This window comes from Xiphophorus maculatus, chromosome 11, assembly GCF_002775205.1.
Source record: "Xiphophorus maculatus strain JP 163 A chromosome 11, X_maculatus-5.0-male, whole genome shotgun sequence".
NCBI lineage: Eukaryota > Metazoa > Chordata > Actinopteri > Cyprinodontiformes > Poeciliidae > Xiphophorus > Xiphophorus maculatus.
The window spans coordinates 30881651-30898507 of record NC_036453.1 but is presented as its reverse complement, the minus strand read 5'-3'; the positions used below and the strand labels follow the sequence as shown (position 1 = coordinate 30898507).

The 16857-nt window shown below is 38.1% G+C and overlaps 2 protein-coding genes across 2 annotated transcripts; one reads left to right on the top strand and one right to left on the bottom strand.

The window, feature by feature from the left end:
• Positions 1-2226: 2226 nt before the first annotated feature.
• On the bottom strand, positions 2227-10278 carry LOC106700058 (von Willebrand factor A domain-containing protein 7-like). Its single transcript, XM_023341931.1, has 15 exons — positions 10023-10278; positions 9651-9923; positions 9324-9417; positions 9109-9240; positions 8764-8950; positions 8495-8664; positions 8144-8256; positions 7946-8062; positions 6406-6615; positions 6196-6328; positions 5937-6086; positions 3924-4016; positions 3565-3842; positions 3115-3408; positions 2227-3030 (listed from the first exon to the last, which is right to left on the bottom strand). Exons 1-15 carry the CDS (start codon positions 10218-10220, stop codon positions 2575-2577), a joined length of 2898 nt encoding a protein of 965 aa, XP_023197699.1. The 5' UTR covers positions 10221-10278; the 3' UTR covers positions 2227-2574.
• A 2350-nt stretch (positions 10279-12628) lies between these two features.
• On the top strand, positions 12629-16804 carry LOC102238080 (protein ABHD15-like). Its single transcript, XM_014473820.2, has 3 exons — positions 12629-13455; positions 15226-15455; positions 15975-16804. Exons 1-3 carry the CDS (start codon positions 12781-12783, stop codon positions 16690-16692), a joined length of 1623 nt encoding a protein of 540 aa, XP_014329306.1. The 5' UTR covers positions 12629-12780; the 3' UTR covers positions 16693-16804.
• Positions 16805-16857: the final 53 nt, after the last annotated feature.

Genomic DNA, 16857 nt, shown 5'->3' with positions numbered 1-16857 from the left:
GTGAGGCAGCAAGCAACTCCAGCAACAGTCAGTGATAACGTGATTGCTGTTGCTTAGCAGGAAATCAACTTACAGATTTAAGCTACTGAGAAACTACTAATTCTCAGTTTTCAGAGCTTGAAGATAATGTCCTGTTAATGCTAAATGTTTTTGAGCAGAATTTAATAAAATTCATTATCAGATCAGAAGTTTTGTTCATGCAATTTGTAACAAGAATTTAAACTATTCTAAAGTAAAATAAATATTTATTTTAACTTGATTTTGTGAGTAAAAATAAAAGACATTTGTGCTCTTCATGTGAGGACAGTTTTTTCTTGCACATGATGAGATAATTATTTTATGTTAAAACTCAGAATTCTAGTTAAATTAACTTAAAAACAATGTTTAGACAACTTGTCTCCTGTTGCTAAATCAACTTTGTGAACTTAAATTTCTGAGTTAAAATCAAAACAATTTTCTTGTTTACTTTAATTGCAGCACATGGACTTTCATTTTCAAGTTAAACCACCTTTAAATGTTTCACAGTGTGCCGTAATTTGGGTTGGCTGACCTGAGAAGCTTTCAGTGTTTTCTCTGTTTGTGGACGGAGCTCTCACTGTGATTCACTGGAGTGTTTTCCACATTTATGGATATTAATGACTTTGGTTCTTATCTCGCCTTAGTTTTCCTTAGATCTAAAGAAAACTGAATCTTGATCCTTTTTGTCTACTTCATGCTGTTAAGTGATTTTTCCTATAATATAGTTCTGGTATCAGTTCTGGGTGTAGCTTAAGAAACTGAACTCATTTTACCCAGAAAATGGGTAACAGAGTAAATTCAAAATTTAATAAAAGGATAATTATTTTCCAAATAGGAAATGGTTAGTCTGGGAAGCTTTTTATCAGTTTTTTATATTTACTTAGGTTATCTTTGTCTGAGTGTTATTTGAAATATTTAAGTAAATGTAGGATGACAAGAAGAACAAATTTAAGAGGGAGTTAATACTTTTTCAACACTGCATATCGGTGATATGTCATAAGAGAAAATGAGTCATGTTTGTTCTAAATCACACAGTGCTGTATTATTTTTTTACAGCAACATATTAACCATAAATAAATATTAGCTTCTTTATACATATCAGCAGAGGATATATGTAGATCTTGCTAAATATAATTGCAGTTTCCTTCCTGGTATTATCGACTAGAACAGCACAAACTAATATTTTATTTTCATGTGCACAGACTAAGATTTTCCTGATTTTATTGTTCTCTCTGGTAAATTCATAAAAAGTTCTCAGCTGCTTGTTTTCTGAAGCAAACACCTCAGATTTCTTCTGACATTCCAGCTGCATGCAAACACCTGAATGGTCTCTTTCTCAAAGACTCAGTTGGTTTAATTTCTCTCTCATGCTGTGACATTTTGCTGAGACAACAGGAAATGTACTTTGAACTTTGATCCCAACACTTCCTCAAGCAAGACTCTTAGTGATGTTAACCCTTTGCTGCAAAGCAGTAAAATCTTTTATATTCTGAGCAACATGGAAGAAAACGTTGCAAAGATTAGTTATATTATTGGATACATTTATGAATAAAGTTGATGTTATATGCAGAAATTAGAAGCATTCTTTGTTTATTAATTTTAATTTCTTGTGTAATTATTTTAATTGGTGGCTGATTGTTATGGCTAGTCAGGGGTTTGTTCATAAATACACTGTGTAACATAAACAACATAAAAATATAACACTTAGAGGATAACAACCCCTAATAAATAACTAATCACATTATTAATTTAGAAATCTGTGCTCATGCAAACTTGCTTAAAATCAAAATCAGATGCAGTGGTGCCACCAAGAGGCTCCAGAGAGAAACAGCAGCTCAGATAAACTTGACACCAACATTTGTTCTGCCCAGAAACATTAAGAATATCATTTTATATGATTCAATTCAGGAGTGAAAAGAGCAGATTTCCATGAGTATATATTTTTATTTTAATATATAGGCCTCAAAAGCAAACTAAAATTAGATCTTAAGTTTTTTTTTACTTTTCAATTTTTTGTAACTTTGTCTCCCTATCTTACATTCAGTCTCAGCTAACTCTGATCACATTGGGATTCACCTTTGAGGTTTTTGATATGTTTCTGTTTCCAGTGCCACTTTTAGACTTGGCTTAAATACTTGAGGTTTTTTCATTATTTAATGTAGAAGCATTTCTGAACTCATGTAGAAAAAACAACTTTTGAGTAAAAGCTTGGTTTTCATATTTTAATTATTGTCAGGGATTACATGCTTTCTTAAAACTTGATTTTATAGGATAATCAATGAAGAATACATAAAGATTAGAACAACAATTGATTTCAAAGATACTCTTTTGTCACCAAACTTTTGTTTATAGAGCTAAACCTTCAACAAAAGAAAATAGCAAACTCCTCTTAAAACTCTATAGTGCAACTACAGCGCTTACATTGAATTTAGCTTCAAAAAGTGTCTATATATTTGATTATGTATGGATTAGGATTAGATATAAAACCTACCACCGGGATGAACATAATATTTACCGGATATCCATCACCAGTAATCTGTTGTGTAAAATTTAGGATCACAGTTTCAGAGACTGTAGCAAGAAGCTCAGGACTGAGAAACCAAAGCAAAGAGACACGGAGAAATCAGCTCTTGTAGAGGAAGCTGTGACAGCTGTTGTTACGTTGCTCGTTGTTGCATTGCCCATTGTTACAGGGCTGGTTGTAACAGCTTCAGTGACATTTGCGCGAACAGAGTAACTACAGATTTTCACATTGCCTACTTTATCCACAGCCACCAGCTGCACATCAGGTGAGCAGCAGGAAGCCACATAAGACACTAGAGTTGTATTATCAGCTGCTGTGCTGGTGTTCATCGTACCGCTGCCTTCTCTGAAACTGACGCTGTCCACACCCGTCCCATTCGCTGCGTCAGTGACCTGGACAGAGACCTCCCATGTTGACTGGCTGCAGTTGTCAGAGCAGTTGGACTGCAGGCTGAGCAGCTGGCACACTGGTGGAGTGAAATCAGTCACCTGTGAGAGAGTGACAGGAAAATATGATCTATACTTACCCTCCATGATGTGTCAGAATGCATACAAAACGAAATGAGACATTACTTTTGAAAGGACGGTTAGACGCAGGACATCATAGTTGGTGTCTGCACCTCCAGGAGCCACAGCCTCAATGGTCAAGGTGACACCAGTACCAGATGGAGTGCCGGCAGGAGCTGTGATGTTTACTGTGCCATTAGCACTAACTCCAGGATCCAGCAGTAAACTGGATGGAAAAGATGCAGCAAAGCGTTGGTCATTGGTGGCTTGAATGGTGAAGCTTCCTCCTTCACCGGTTGTCATCACAGAGAAAGAAACAGATCGAGGTGTTCCTGGCTCCAACACCGTGTCCAAGTCATTCTGAAACAACAATGGAAACCAAAATGTAAAAGAGACAAGTACAGTGAAACTAATCTATGAAAAGTTTGAGGGATTCTGGATTGCTTCATTTGCTTACAACAATAACAGTGCAATGAAATAATGACAAATATTTTGGTTATGCTTAAATTTGCTTACAATAGTGACAGTGAGAACAGAGGCTTTTATGTTGGTGGCCGACTGTCTTTGGAAGATCCTTGAAGAAGCTCTGGAAACGCTGTCGTTGATTTGGCCCTTCACAAGCACAACAAACTCAACCGATGGGATCCTGTGGAAATGGATGATAAATGTTCCTCCACCCTGGGCCTCTACGGTGCCGTTAACCTGACCTGAACCCGACGATTCAACCAGTGCGACCTCTGACACTGTGGCGACATCGCTTCCAATCAGTGTCACCAGCAGACTGGCATTTCCTCCTTCAAAAATAAGAAAAAAATGCTCAGTTACCCTTAAAAGTGAATAATTTTTGCATGTCACAAAATTGTGGGTTTTTTTACCAGCTGTGGGGCGATTGTCAATCACATCAAACCCTCCAAATGGGCTGTCTGACTCCTTAATAAATTTGAAAAGAAAGTCAATGGGACTCTCACCTGCAAAAAAGGAAAATACAATGAAAGAAAGCCAACTAAAAAACAGAGGGGATGGATGTGTTTTGCTGGAAATGTCTTTTTTTATTTATAGCGAGGTTGTCTTTATTTTAATTTTTTCTGTCTAAAGATTTTTATTTATGGAGGGTAATTGAAGAATAAAATGATGAAATGTATGATTTAAAAGGAGAAACATATGCAACACTTAATAATAATAATAATAATGATACATTTTATTTCAAAGGCGCCTTTCTGGCACTCAAGGACACCGTACAAAGAGCAAAAGTAACAGAAACAATAAAATGTAGCAATTAAAAATAGATAGAATAAATACACAGCAATGTATCTATATGGAATCTATATATTAATCTATGTAAAAAAAAATCTATATAAAAATCAAGCAAACCAATTGTGTCATATTGAAAAGGCAGATCTAAAAAGGTGTGTTTTAAGTTCGGTTTGAAATTTAGGGAATGACTTTATGTTTCTAAGGTGAGGTGGTAATGAGTTCCAGACTTAACCTGCAGAATATAATATGAAAGTAAACTAAGAGTCAATTTCAGCTGAATTTGGATTCAGATAGATCAAGTAGAAACTAAAAAAAACCGGATGAAACAACAACAAAGTGAGAACCGATGCCTTATTTTCTGACGGAAGATCAAAATATCCCAAACTACAAAACCTTTTGTTTGCTTTGAGGCTGCATAGTTGCTGCTGTACCATAAAAGATCAAGAATTATTTTTGGCAAATGCCTCCCGTTGACAGATTCGCTTCCTTATAAACATAGTTTGGCACTCCAGCATCAATTCGAAACAGTTCCTGTATCGGTCACGTGACTTGCTGAAAGCAATACGCGCACCGACACTGGGTTTTGTCTATGGGCTTGACGCCTGCGCCGACGCATCGGTGTTGCCGGACCCATCACTAGTTTTTATACAGGGCCGCATTATTAATGACGTTCCGGTGGCAGCGTTACCTGGGTGTGTGGTTGTTCGACGCAGCAGGTAGGCACCTTTGTCTCTTTTAATCAGATTGAATTGTATGTTTTTGGTTTATATATTGTTTTTATTTGGTAGGGCTGCACCAGATTTACTACGTCAAGTTTGACTTTAGAGTGCTGGTTTATGTGATGCAGGTATGCAGAGTTTTTAATGTGTTTTAGATTGACTTGATTAAAGTGATTTAATAAACATTTAGTAATTTTTGTATTTTTACAGTTCTGTCACTGCTTCCTGCTGTCCTTTTAGAGTTTGATTTTCTTTTTTGTTAGTCTGCCCAGTTTGGATTGTTTGTCTCCCCTTAGTGTTTGTGAGGGCGGGCTAACAACCTTCCATTTATTTTGTTTGTTTTGTCCTCTGTTTATCTTTCGGTCACTTCCTGAATACTCACATTTAATTTCGCTGTTAATCTTAAATATCTGAAACCCGGTCCTGTTTGGTGTGATCTTGAGTTTGGATTGCATGTGATCATTTTGCATTGAATCGAGTGCATCTTAAGTTTGCAGTGAACATTGTAGTGGTTTATGCGTGTTTGTCCGCCTGAAGTGGAGTTTAAATTCGGGTTGAACATTATTGGATTGACAACAAATGGATAAAGTTAAGATAAAGTTTATTTGTGTTACAAATATTGTTAACTTTATTCTGGTTGTTGTTCGGCTTGACGGAGTCATAACATATGTTTCTTTTTTTTTATTTAAATATGCAGGATATGTATCACAATATCTGTGTAAAAATGTTACAAATAATGAATTATGGTTTTAAAAAATAATTGACAAAAAACAGGCATGCACAATGTTTCAATCTAATATAGTGATTTAGGCATTAGCAACTGATTTTCTGATGAACAAATAGAAATATAGATTAACCAGATGTTCAAAATTAGGACTTCTGAAAATGTCAGCTTTATATTTACAGATGTCTTACCTACAACTTTCACACTGTAGGGATTGGTTGACAAAATTTGTAGTTCCCACAATCCTCCTTCTGTTTGCAGCTGCACAGTCTGAAGGTTTCCGACTGACTGGGATGAAATTATTGAAGGTCCAGTTGTGTTGGCAATATTTTGAATCACCCCTGAAAAGTGACGCTCAGAATTTATACACACTGGTTTGTAACGACAAAAGCAAAATGTTTGAAATTAAACTAATCCACCTCAACCCCGATTACAGAGTCATTTATTTACCTGAAGGACTAATGAGACTAAAATCTACAGAAGTTCCTGTGATGTAAATGGTCAAGTTTTTTACTGTGTCATCAACTACAAAAGTGAAATTTTCTGATTTTCCAAGATTCCTGGATGCTTGCAGAAGGCTCACCTGCAACAATAATACTTTTAAAGGTAAAATCTGAACGCTTCAAACATTAAAACAAAATAAATAAAGCTATTCTGTACCAGAGAGGAGCTGGTGGATTCAGTTAGGATGTTGATGGCCTCCAGCAGCTGACCTTTTGTGACTTCAACAGCCTGACCTCCTGAAGCCTGAGCCAGGTCTCTGTACAGCTGACTACCTGCTCTCGACATCCGAACACCTTGTTGTTGTTGGTTGTTGTCTGCTTGTCTTCGACGGCGAAGGCCAAGTACATCAGTTATCATGAAGTTCACCTGAAACACAATGAGGTGGGCAAAAACCTCATTTACTGAATCTGCAACCTAAATCATTAGAGATGATTCTTCATGTTTCTTTTTGTGTGTTTTTTAAGCATCAAACTGCCTGTGGACATGCAGGCAGTTTGATGTCTGCATGTACAGACATCAAACTGGACATGCAGCTCATGTACAGACACTGACCGTTTGCAACTACGTCACTTAATCATTCGAGGCGCCATGACGGACGTTGGAAATGAGGATCGGGAGTATTGAACTGAGCGACTGAAATTGTTTTTCTAAGTTGCTTTTGTGGCTTCTTCTTGTTCGAGTGAAGCTCATTTGTCTTTGAACGCAACACGCCTGCTTGGGGCTAGTTGGCGGTATTTACAGAAGCTTGAAACAGCTAGCTTAGAAACCGACCCGAACTTATTCCCTCCTGACGTGTTGACCAAATCACCGACTTTTCCTGAATTCACACCACATGATTTCTGTCACCGTGTCATAAGCAGCGTTTCCCCTTAAACCGGAGCAGCCTTAAAAACGTACAGAAGACGAGATGCTAACCAGTTTTTTTCCATACATGCTAGGCTACATGAAGGCGGGGCACTGTTTCCATGGTTACCAAAGATTAAACGTGTACCTTCACCATAATTCGATATTTTATATCTTTTTAATTATATTTATAAAGCTTGTGAACGTTAATCTTACGTTGTAAAAAAGTGTTCGCTGCAAATCCGCTGTTACACCGAAGGCTAACAGTCATTATGATCGACGGCTGCTGTCCATCGCCACATCATCTTTCCTCGCTAAGTTATAAAATAAAATGACAAGTTTGGTTTTCACCCTTGTTCGTTTGTGCAGCCGACAGCGCAGCACCCTGTGGCCATTTATTTACTGCGAAATCAACTAAATAAAAGCGATATTAGGCTACCAGATGTGCTTTTTTTGACAAGGTTAACAGGAGCGAATTGATTGTTATGACGTCCGTGATGGCGGAGTGGGCGGAGTTTAGAAGATAATGACGTCACGTGCAGAGGGTCAATACATTAGCTTGAGAAACTATCAAACATAAATATCCACTAGTATGTAATATCCACACAAATAAATAAATTGATAAATTCTAAATCATGCAGCTAAATGTTTTAGAAACAGAAAAACATAATGCATTTAGAAAGCTCTTCACCAGACTTTCTCAAACTGTGGTCATGGAAACACCGGTGGTCCGCGAGCACCCCCTAGTGGTCATGTAAACAACCGTTTATTTGACGGTACGTTAGTTTAAAGTGCGACGCTCCATTAATTACTGAAAACAAGGACTTTAGTGCACGACCAGAGACGTACTCACCCTAGACTTCGTCTGCTCTATGAGTGCTAGCACTGTGTTTTTCAGGTAGTCATCTTTAGCTGCTGCATCCGTGAAAACGAAGATCTCCGAATTGGGAGGCGCACCAGTTAAAGCCAGCTGTATGCAGAAATTACAGATTTTTTTTTGTTTTGTTTTGCTTGTCATACATAATCAGCACTGTGATATAAATCGGATCACCTGAAGTCCAGAAAGACTCATTTCTGGAGCATCTCCACCTCCATTTGGTGTTAGTGAGTTGATGTAACTCTTGAAAACATCTGGGTCTGTTGTCTGAAGCAGAGGCCCAAATTCTGTGATTTAAATAGAAGTCAATGATATGTATATTCTACACCACTTTAGTCCAGAAAGTTGGATTTATGTTGTTTTCCCCTTTTTTCTTTATTCAGTTGGCAATACAATGACTATAAAGCACGCGAAAACTATAGGAATAATTTCTGTCATGATTGTTTCCATAGATTAAATTCAGAATACTGAAGGTGAAACTATCAGGAAGAAAATACAGTTCAGCCCTGAACATTGGGATTCTACCTGGATCATTGAAGGGAACAAGAATGTAAATTGAGGGTTCGTCTTCTGTTCCCACTTTACTGTCAATAATCGATGATGTTACAGTCCTCACTGCTTCAATGTCATCCCCCATGCTTCCTGTCGTGTCCACGCAAAAACAAAGGGCTCTCCCTTTGAACAGTCCCATCATCCTGAGGTGCAACAAGCAAAATGCAGAGGCAAAGCTGTTCATTTGTTTTCTATTATTCTGTAAAGAAATTCAAGTAAAGAGAAAATAAACAGCTTCCGACTGTAAAAATCCTTTGTCTCCAGCAGCACTGCGAACGTCCTCCAGCAGCTCACTGGTTGCTGCTATCGCCATACTTGCTGCTTGGCTGTGAAGATGTCCGTGTTCAGAGTCAAATGAATCTTTGTTGATTCCACCTGTAGGTTCAATTCCTTTTGTTCGATCAAATGACCCTCCATGGCTGCATTTTCCTGCTCATCATTATACAAATCACAAATAATATTTAGTTGTTGACACACTCTTTTCATATATATACAACTTTTTTTTGGCCTTTCTTGCCACATGTGGGCAGCAGAGTAAAGTGTAACTACACTGATATACTATTTTACAACCAAATAAAGATGTTTACCTTTTGGTTTTGTAGAGAATGGATTAAGTGAAAAATATCCCGAAGTAAGTATTTGTTCCTTTAAGATGTCCTCCAAAATATTGTTTCTGCAGTCCTCTCCAGCACAGTTGCGGCAAGTTGCTCTTGTTTTGGCTGCAGATTCACATTAGATTTGGTATATTTGAATATAAGCACATACCGTAAGTCCACACAAAGCAAAACAACACCTTCTTTACCTGCTATTTTTCCAAAATCGGCATTTTCTTTGATCAGATTGGCGTTTGGGAATGTGTTGCCTATTTCCACCCAGTTAGTGTGACTGTAGAAATCCTTCAAAACAAAACTACTGCTTAATTGACTCAAAGGAAGTATCAAGCTTTTTTGTGAGTTGTCCTGCCACAAGTGGGCAGCACAGAGTAAAGATATCAACATAGACCTTTGGTAACCCTTGTCTGCAGATTCAATGAAGCCCCAAACAACTAATAATAAAAAGTGATCATTTCTCACGAGTGACAGTTTTAGGCAGCAAGAAAATAAAATGCATGTAGCTGTAGCAGAAATACCTGTAAGGTATGGAGTATCTCTCCCAGTATTGATGTCGCTAAAACAGAGTTTTGTTGCTTATTGGAAGCCTTCACAGCGGTTAAACCACGTGTAATGAGAAAGTGTCCTTCTGTTATGTTTTCATCATCGCAGTGATGTCTTGGACTCAGCACATAATCCTTGTCTACTTGGTGGTTGCTTTTCTGGATCCTCTGAATGGTGTCGATGAAACTTTTGGTTGATTTTGATGCGTCACATGCAGCTGCTACAGCCCCAGCAGAGAAAGGTTGTGGCTGCATACATACACACAAATGCAGGTGTTTCTTTTGCTTCAACAAAGTAATTTTAATTGATAAAAGAGTTAAACTTAATGGTTTAATTTAAATACTTACAGGAAAAGAGAAGGTCTTTCCCTGAGACAAAGCCAGTGCACGGCACACCTGTAGAGTGACATTTAGGATTGCTCTCTCTGTGATCACTTCATGAGTAAATGAGCCTCCGTTAAAAAAATTAAGAACAAAATTTGATATTTTAAATCCTTCGACTCCAGTCTGCAGAAGCAGGAAACACAACACAGCCAACTTGGTCATCCCTGATCTCACGGATAAAATCTCTTCCAAAGCTTATGCAGAACTACAAAATCCTTCAAAACCTGCAAGACATAAAATGAGTTTTAAGAAATTCCTTACATTTTAGAAGCATTAATTTCAGAAATACAAGCCAAAAATATAACAGCATTTAACAAACTATGCTGGATCAGACACAGTTACAAAATTTAATCCCATTTTAAAATTATGCTTCCGGTGAATCATTTTTCTAAAAGTAAAATTAAATACCAAAGTAATATTAAACGTACTTATCCTATAAGCATCTCTTTTGATCACAGTAATTAGTTTTCATTATCAATGACTATATTTATCTCAAAAAACATCCCCAAAACTAATAATGACACAACAAAAAACTGCTGAAAGATTTTTAAACAACTACTCTACTCACATATTTGTAATTAAATTCAAAACGTATGTATTAAGCTAATAACTGTCTTTATGATGCACATTTAGAAATTATTTCATATTATAAATGTGATTGAAAAACTGTTCACAATTGATTAAAAATTACATGTAAATATTTTCTATACCTGATTTCCTGAGCTCTCCAGGTGGTAATGTTCGTTTGGTGCTGAATATTTTTCATTTCTTTCTTTTATCCTTTGTTTTTGAAAGATAGGGCGTCACCTGATTGTTTATGAAGGTGGAGCCTTCCAGTCAAACTGAGTCAATTTTCAAGTGTTCAAACCACTCAAGCATTTCAAACAAAAGAACTGAAACTAAAACTTAAACGATGTTCGTCTTTATGTGTTGAATAATCAAACGTCGTTTTTCATAATTTAATCCGAAATTAATTAACAAATATCTTCAGTTTTTATGGTCACAAGTACATTGATATAAATCCTGTCATCAATTTCACAATATCAAATGCATTTAATGATAAAGTTAAAGTTAATCACAGAAACCTTCCATCAGTGTGCCATCATATGACCTGCTAACATAATTTCACTAAAGACAGTAGAATAGTTGCTTTTGAAGGAACAGGTGTTTGAAATCATTCTTCTTCTGTCAAATCTTGCATGTGTTGGTGTGTTTTGTTTCTCCTTGAACAGATGTCCACTGGTGTGTGTACAGTTGTGTGTATTTCCCATCATCTATTGGCTGGGGGTTTAAGGAGCTGCAAGATGACTAGACCTTGATAATACCTTTATGGTAGAGTGACACTACTTGATAATCAAGAAATGTTGTCCAAACATTTCCTGACAGTCAAGAACTAATAAAACAATACCTACCAAGTGAGGTGAGATATTATTGAACAGTACAAGGTGTGCCCTCATGCATCTGGAAACAGCACCCAAGAATGAACCTGAGTTATGCAGATCCACATTTTTCTGCTGTAAAACTACATAAACATGACAGAACACCTGTTGTGAACATGAAGGAGTCTTTGTGAATGTCTGACTGTTCTCATGAAGTGTCATTTGGTAAATAATGACACATTTAATGCAAAATCGCTTTAAAAGTTGCATTTAAATTCCATTAAAAGTGCCAACCTTGCAGGATTTTGTAAATAATGAAATTTAATGCAAAGTTGGCACTTTTAATTGACTTTCAACACAACTTTTAGAGCAACTTTGCATTAAATGTGTCATTTACCAAATGACATTTCATGACAACAGTCGTAGACATTCATAAAGACTCCTTCACGTTCACAACAGGTGATATGTCATGTTTATGACAGTGTCATGTCAGCCTTATGCACACCTCGTCAAATAAAGTGTTACTTTTAAAAACATTTTAGATAAGCTAAAGGAAAGACAAAATAACCCAACATGTTTTCTTTTGGAAAGGGGGTCAAGAATCTGTCTTATGTAGTTAGAAAATCTGGTTATAATGATTTCTTTTTATTTATGCAGAGAATTTCCCTATGACTTTATGCCAAAATATTTCTAGATTTCCAAGCTACAAAACCTCACCAAAGGAGCCAACATTTACAGAGGTGAGATAAGATGCTCTTCCTCTTGGCCAAAGATTTTTTTTCTACTTTATTCTAGAACTAAATACTTTAATTTTATTCAGCAACCTGACTCAGCTTCAGCAGCTTTTTAAGGAAGCACAGAGAAAAGCTGCAATGTACCAGTCATATTGACACAGAGTCAGAGATGTGATCCCACCTTTATTTTTTTAGGAAATTGACAGAATTTTGTAAAAATATGCTTTATAAGACTTATTTTTGCTCATTTTTGCTGTTCTAAGCCATTAAAGTGAGTTTCATCTAAGGGGGAATGATAAAGTGATCAAACATTTGCCAACAAACTGGGTGAAGAATACAAATAAATATGATTCTCACATTAATGAGACCTGTTGATGTTGTCTGTTTGCCTTTTCTGACTGACCTTGTAGTAAATGATTTATGAAGAGAGGTGAAAGGGGAGCGGAGGAGGAGCATTTCCTCTAGTTCTCTATTTTTCAGTCACTGGGAACATTTTTCATTGCTTTACTTCTTTTTAGTTTCCTTTTCCAAAGCTGAAGAAAGACAGAAAAGCTGAGCATCAGTCATCTGTGAAATATCCCAGTGACAACTCTTGTTTTTTATTCACCTATGGAGTCATACGTGTTGGATTGTTTATTATGTTTGCTCCCTTGCTCCTTGTTTTTCCTGCTGAGTTTGGGTCTCTGCTGGCCGGGGTTTTGCAGTTGGGTAAATGCGGCTGTCAGGGCTGCAGGCTGGAAGCTGTGGGTCACAATCTGTCTGATCCTGGAGCTGAAGCCACCAGAGACGTTATCAGGTCAGACCTCATTTGGACCCAGGCTCATCTGCAAACCCTCAGCACTGGCCAGGTATCTGCTGCAGCACTGCGGCTCGCTCACAAAGGCAAAACTGGCCGACTGGCCCTGGGGAGACCCCCACCTGAAGACGGTCTCCAGCCAAATGTGTGGAGAACATGCAGACAGCATCCAGTTCACCAGAGAGCACCTCCTGCTGAAGGACGGGGGGGTCGTGGCGCTGGACTGGGTGACAGCGAAAAGGAGGTGGGAGGTGAAGAAGGAGCAGCAGTCAGGGAGGAAGGCCATCGGGTGTTTCACCTCGACACCCCCCGTTCTCCTCCTCATCCCTCAGTCCTGGGGAGGGACGACCCCCCACCTGCAGCGGCTCTGCCAGCAGGCCGCGCGGCAGGGCTTCTCTGTGGTCGTGTTTCACCATCGGGGCACAGCCGGGTCGCCCCTCACCACAGCAAGAATCTGTGAGTTTGGAGACCCGGCGGATCTGGAGCAGGTACGCTTTAAACCGCTGGTTTTTCAAAGTGGGGCCGCCAGGGGGCGCTGTACGGGGCTTCAGCAAGTTAAAGGGAAGATGAGAAAAAAAAATGCATAACAGAAAACAAATTTCTGTCTCATAAATATTTCCATCTTACATTTTTCATCATTTGTTTTTCAATCATTTTTAAAATAAAACATGAGTTGAATTAATTTATTTTCTGATTGGCTGCCTGTTAAATTCATAAAGCTACTTTGCTCCTCAAAACTAGCATCGCAAACAGGAAGTGGAAAAGTTTCTGACAAGACCAAAGCAACCTAAAGCTATGGAGGACACATCTGGAAAAAAAAAACAAAAAAACACAAGAACTGTGGTAGTAAAATAAAATTTTATGTGATTAATATATCACATCATTTATCAAAAGAGGGAATTGTAATGAGAAAGTGTATTATTTGATAAAATCTTTCGCCACAGAACTGAAGGCCAACAAAAATCAGAAGATATGAGGCAGAATTTGTGCTAATTGAATGTAATAATTATTAAATAGTGAATAAAAACATTATAAAAATTTATGTTTCTTACATATTTTGTATCTATGGGTTTAGAAACGGGGTCAGAGGTTAATCCTCTTCAGGTGGCATGGAAAAGTTTGGGAAACTGCTTTAAAAGAGGATCAGCTGATTCAGCCTACATCAATTCAGTCTACTTGCAGTTTCTGTTTACATCAGAATCATATTTCTCTCTTATTTTTAAATTTTTTATAATGCGTGGGGAGGGCAAAATGTTTGAGAAATCTACTTCTTCATTTACTACATTATTAGACGCACTAATATCTTCTCTGTTACAAAGTCAATATCTAGTTCAGTTGTCTCCAACTGCAGTCTTTGAAAACAGTTAGATGAAAACAACTTGTTCCAACACTGTAGCGGTGATTGTTTGTCAAACCAAACATCCAATAAAAGTTCCATCAGCCACTATGAGGCACTGGGGTCAAGATTCTTTACGCAGGCAAAAGAAGTTTAATGTCCAAACTTGTTGATTATTTTGGTTGCTTTTATTTTCCTTTTCAGCAAAAATTTACAACCTTCAAACTTTCCTTTGTTCTCCTGTCTACTTTTGTTGCTCTGGTAAAAACCATAGGCCCCAAACCCAAATGCCTGCTGGTCCTTTACCAGGCCCCTACACTTATAGAAAGTGGACTGATCCACCTTACTTCCTGTCTTAGAAAACAAATAAATAAGAACAAATAATAAAACAAAAGATAAATAGAATCAACAATTATTAACCTGCAAATAAACTCTGTAAATAATACAAAAACTAGAAATTTAAGAATAAACTAACTAAATTTAAATGGATAAAGAAATAAAGAATAAATAGCTCCAACATTCACAAATGAAATACCTCCTCTACATGCCAACAAGTTCTGCAGAGGCCTGATAATGAGTCAATTATCTGAATCAGGTGTGTTGGAGACGATGCTCACAATGAAAATAAACTGTTTCTCTGCAGCCAAACAGGATAAGTTAGAGAAAACAATAAAGATTTAATCAGTCTGCATTCTAATGAATTAATGTTCAGTGTGGTTACCAGTAAATTAGAGGTTAATTTACTGCTTGTTCAGGTTTAACTTTTTTTTTTTTTTTTGGTTTTATTACAAAAGTTACCTTTGTGGTTGAGTTTTTAAATGTGCAGAGTCCACTTTCATATATTTTGTCATGAGTTATATTTTGAGACATATTTTTCCATCATATTTTTACAGCTTACGGTAGCAATTCCGTGTGTTTTCAGGCGGTTGTGTATGTCCGCAGTCGGCACCCGTCCTCCGTGTTGGTTGCGGTGAGTGAAGGATCGGGCTCCGCCGTCCTGCTGTCCTATTTGGGCGAGCGAGGTTCAAGCACCTGCCTAACAGCAGCTGCAGCCATCTCACCTGTGTTGCTGGGGCAACTGTGGTTTGAAAGCGCCATGCCGCCTATTTACCGCTGGGGGGTGCTATTTCACAGAAAAATGCAGCTGAGCAGGTGAGAATTTTATACACAAATCCAGAGGCGGCTAGTGTAGCCAAAAATTGTTCTCAAGTAAGAGTAAACAAGTGTTTGGTAAAAAGTCTACTCAAGTAACTGATCAAAACATCAGTAATTTAATATTTAAATCTTTAAAATTGCATTTTAAAAATCTATATTAAAACAATTTGCAGCAAAATCAGGCAAAAGGAGCATCGTTACAAATCAGTTATTTTCAATATAAAAATTATAGAACTTTAAAAAAAAAAAAAAAAAACCTACAGGTGTGTGTCTGTTTTTGGTTAAAACAAGGTTGTTCTTCATTCAGTGAACTCAGAACAATATCCAGAAATTTGACTGAAGTAAGAGTAGCAATACATCACAATAAAATTACCAGTAACAGTAGAAAGCACAGCATAGCAAAATAATCCTAAAACTACAGTTTTTTAAAAAACGTCACCCAACTCTGCACAAACTCCAGATTTTAGTTTTGCTATATTTGCTAAAATCTTTGCTTTTCTTCCATGCTCTCAATAGATATGTCAGTTCGCTCCGAGGAATCCTGGATGTGGATCGTGCCCTCCGATCCTCCAGCCTCAGAGATTTTGAAGAAGCTCTTTTCTGCTCTCCCACTGAGAAAGCTTCTCCATCCACAGAGAGAAACCCTGCATCTCCCTCCCTCAGGGGCCTAACATCAGCAGCGGCCTGGGCTCTGGGTGACAGAGCTTACCCAGCAGCGGACTGGGAGAGCTACTGGGGGAGGAATGAACCTCTGAGAGATGCAGATGAGGTGGCGGTCCCAGTGCTCTGCATCTGCAGCTCTGATGATCCTCTCCTCCCTCCAGCCTCCATGCTCCCCGTTTCCCTTTTCCAGAGCAACCCTTACTTCCTGCTGGCGCTAACAGACAGAGGAGGGCACTGCGGGTTTGCCCTGGACGCCGACCGGCAGACAGGTGAAGGGAGGACAAGAAGTGAGGATGAGGATGAAGGTATCTGGAGTCATATCGCAGTGCTGGAGTTCCTAAGAGTGGCGTCTGACTTCCTGAAAGAGGCAGAAAGGGATTGGAATAGCTGGAGAGGCCAACAGGAAGTAAACAGCGTCAAAGGACAGAAGAGCAAGATGAACGCTGCAGCGATGCCTCGTCGGAGGAGAGGCGCCATGATGAAGAGATCCAGAGCCCAGCCAGCAGGGCAGAGCAGTGTGGACGATGTGGATGGAGAGAGCTTCACCTGGAAGAGGTCTTTCACTCGATAAGACATTTTCAGATATTTTATTCGTTAGGTTTTCAAAACTAGAAAAATAAATTCTTATCCAAAAAGGTCAGTCCAGGGTCATGTTTGTTGAGTTTCTCCACCTCCTGTGTTGAAGACCAATATTTAGAACCTGAAGGGACAAACTGCTCAGTGGTGCTTCTCAGGT

What these genes read in the sequence shown, in the direction of transcription:
- LOC106700058 (XM_023341931.1), bottom strand. Translation starts at nt 10,220, where the DNA reads ATGACCAAGTTGGCTGTGTTGTGTTTCCTGCTTCTGCAGACTGGAGTC. An exon ending in ATTCTCTACAAAACCAAAAG is followed by an intron (nt 8,951 to 9,108) that starts GTAAACATCTTT and finishes AATGATGAGCAG; the next exon opens with GAAAATGCAGCCATGGAGGG. An exon ending in TGACAATCGCCCCACAGCTG is followed by an intron (nt 3,843 to 3,923) that starts GTAAAAAAACCC and finishes TTATTTTTGAAG; the next exon opens with GAGGAAATGCCAGTCTGCTG.
- LOC102238080 (XM_014473820.2), top strand. Translation starts at nt 12,781, where the DNA reads ATGGAGTCATACGTGTTGGATTGTTTATTATGTTTGCTCCCTTGCTCC. An exon ending in ACCCGGCGGATCTGGAGCAG is followed by an intron (nt 13,456 to 15,225) that starts GTACGCTTTAAA and finishes GTGTGTTTTCAG; the next exon opens with GCGGTTGTGTATGTCCGCAG. An exon ending in AGAAAAATGCAGCTGAGCAG is followed by an intron (nt 15,456 to 15,974) that starts GTGAGAATTTTA and finishes TGCTCTCAATAG; the next exon opens with ATATGTCAGTTCGCTCCGAG.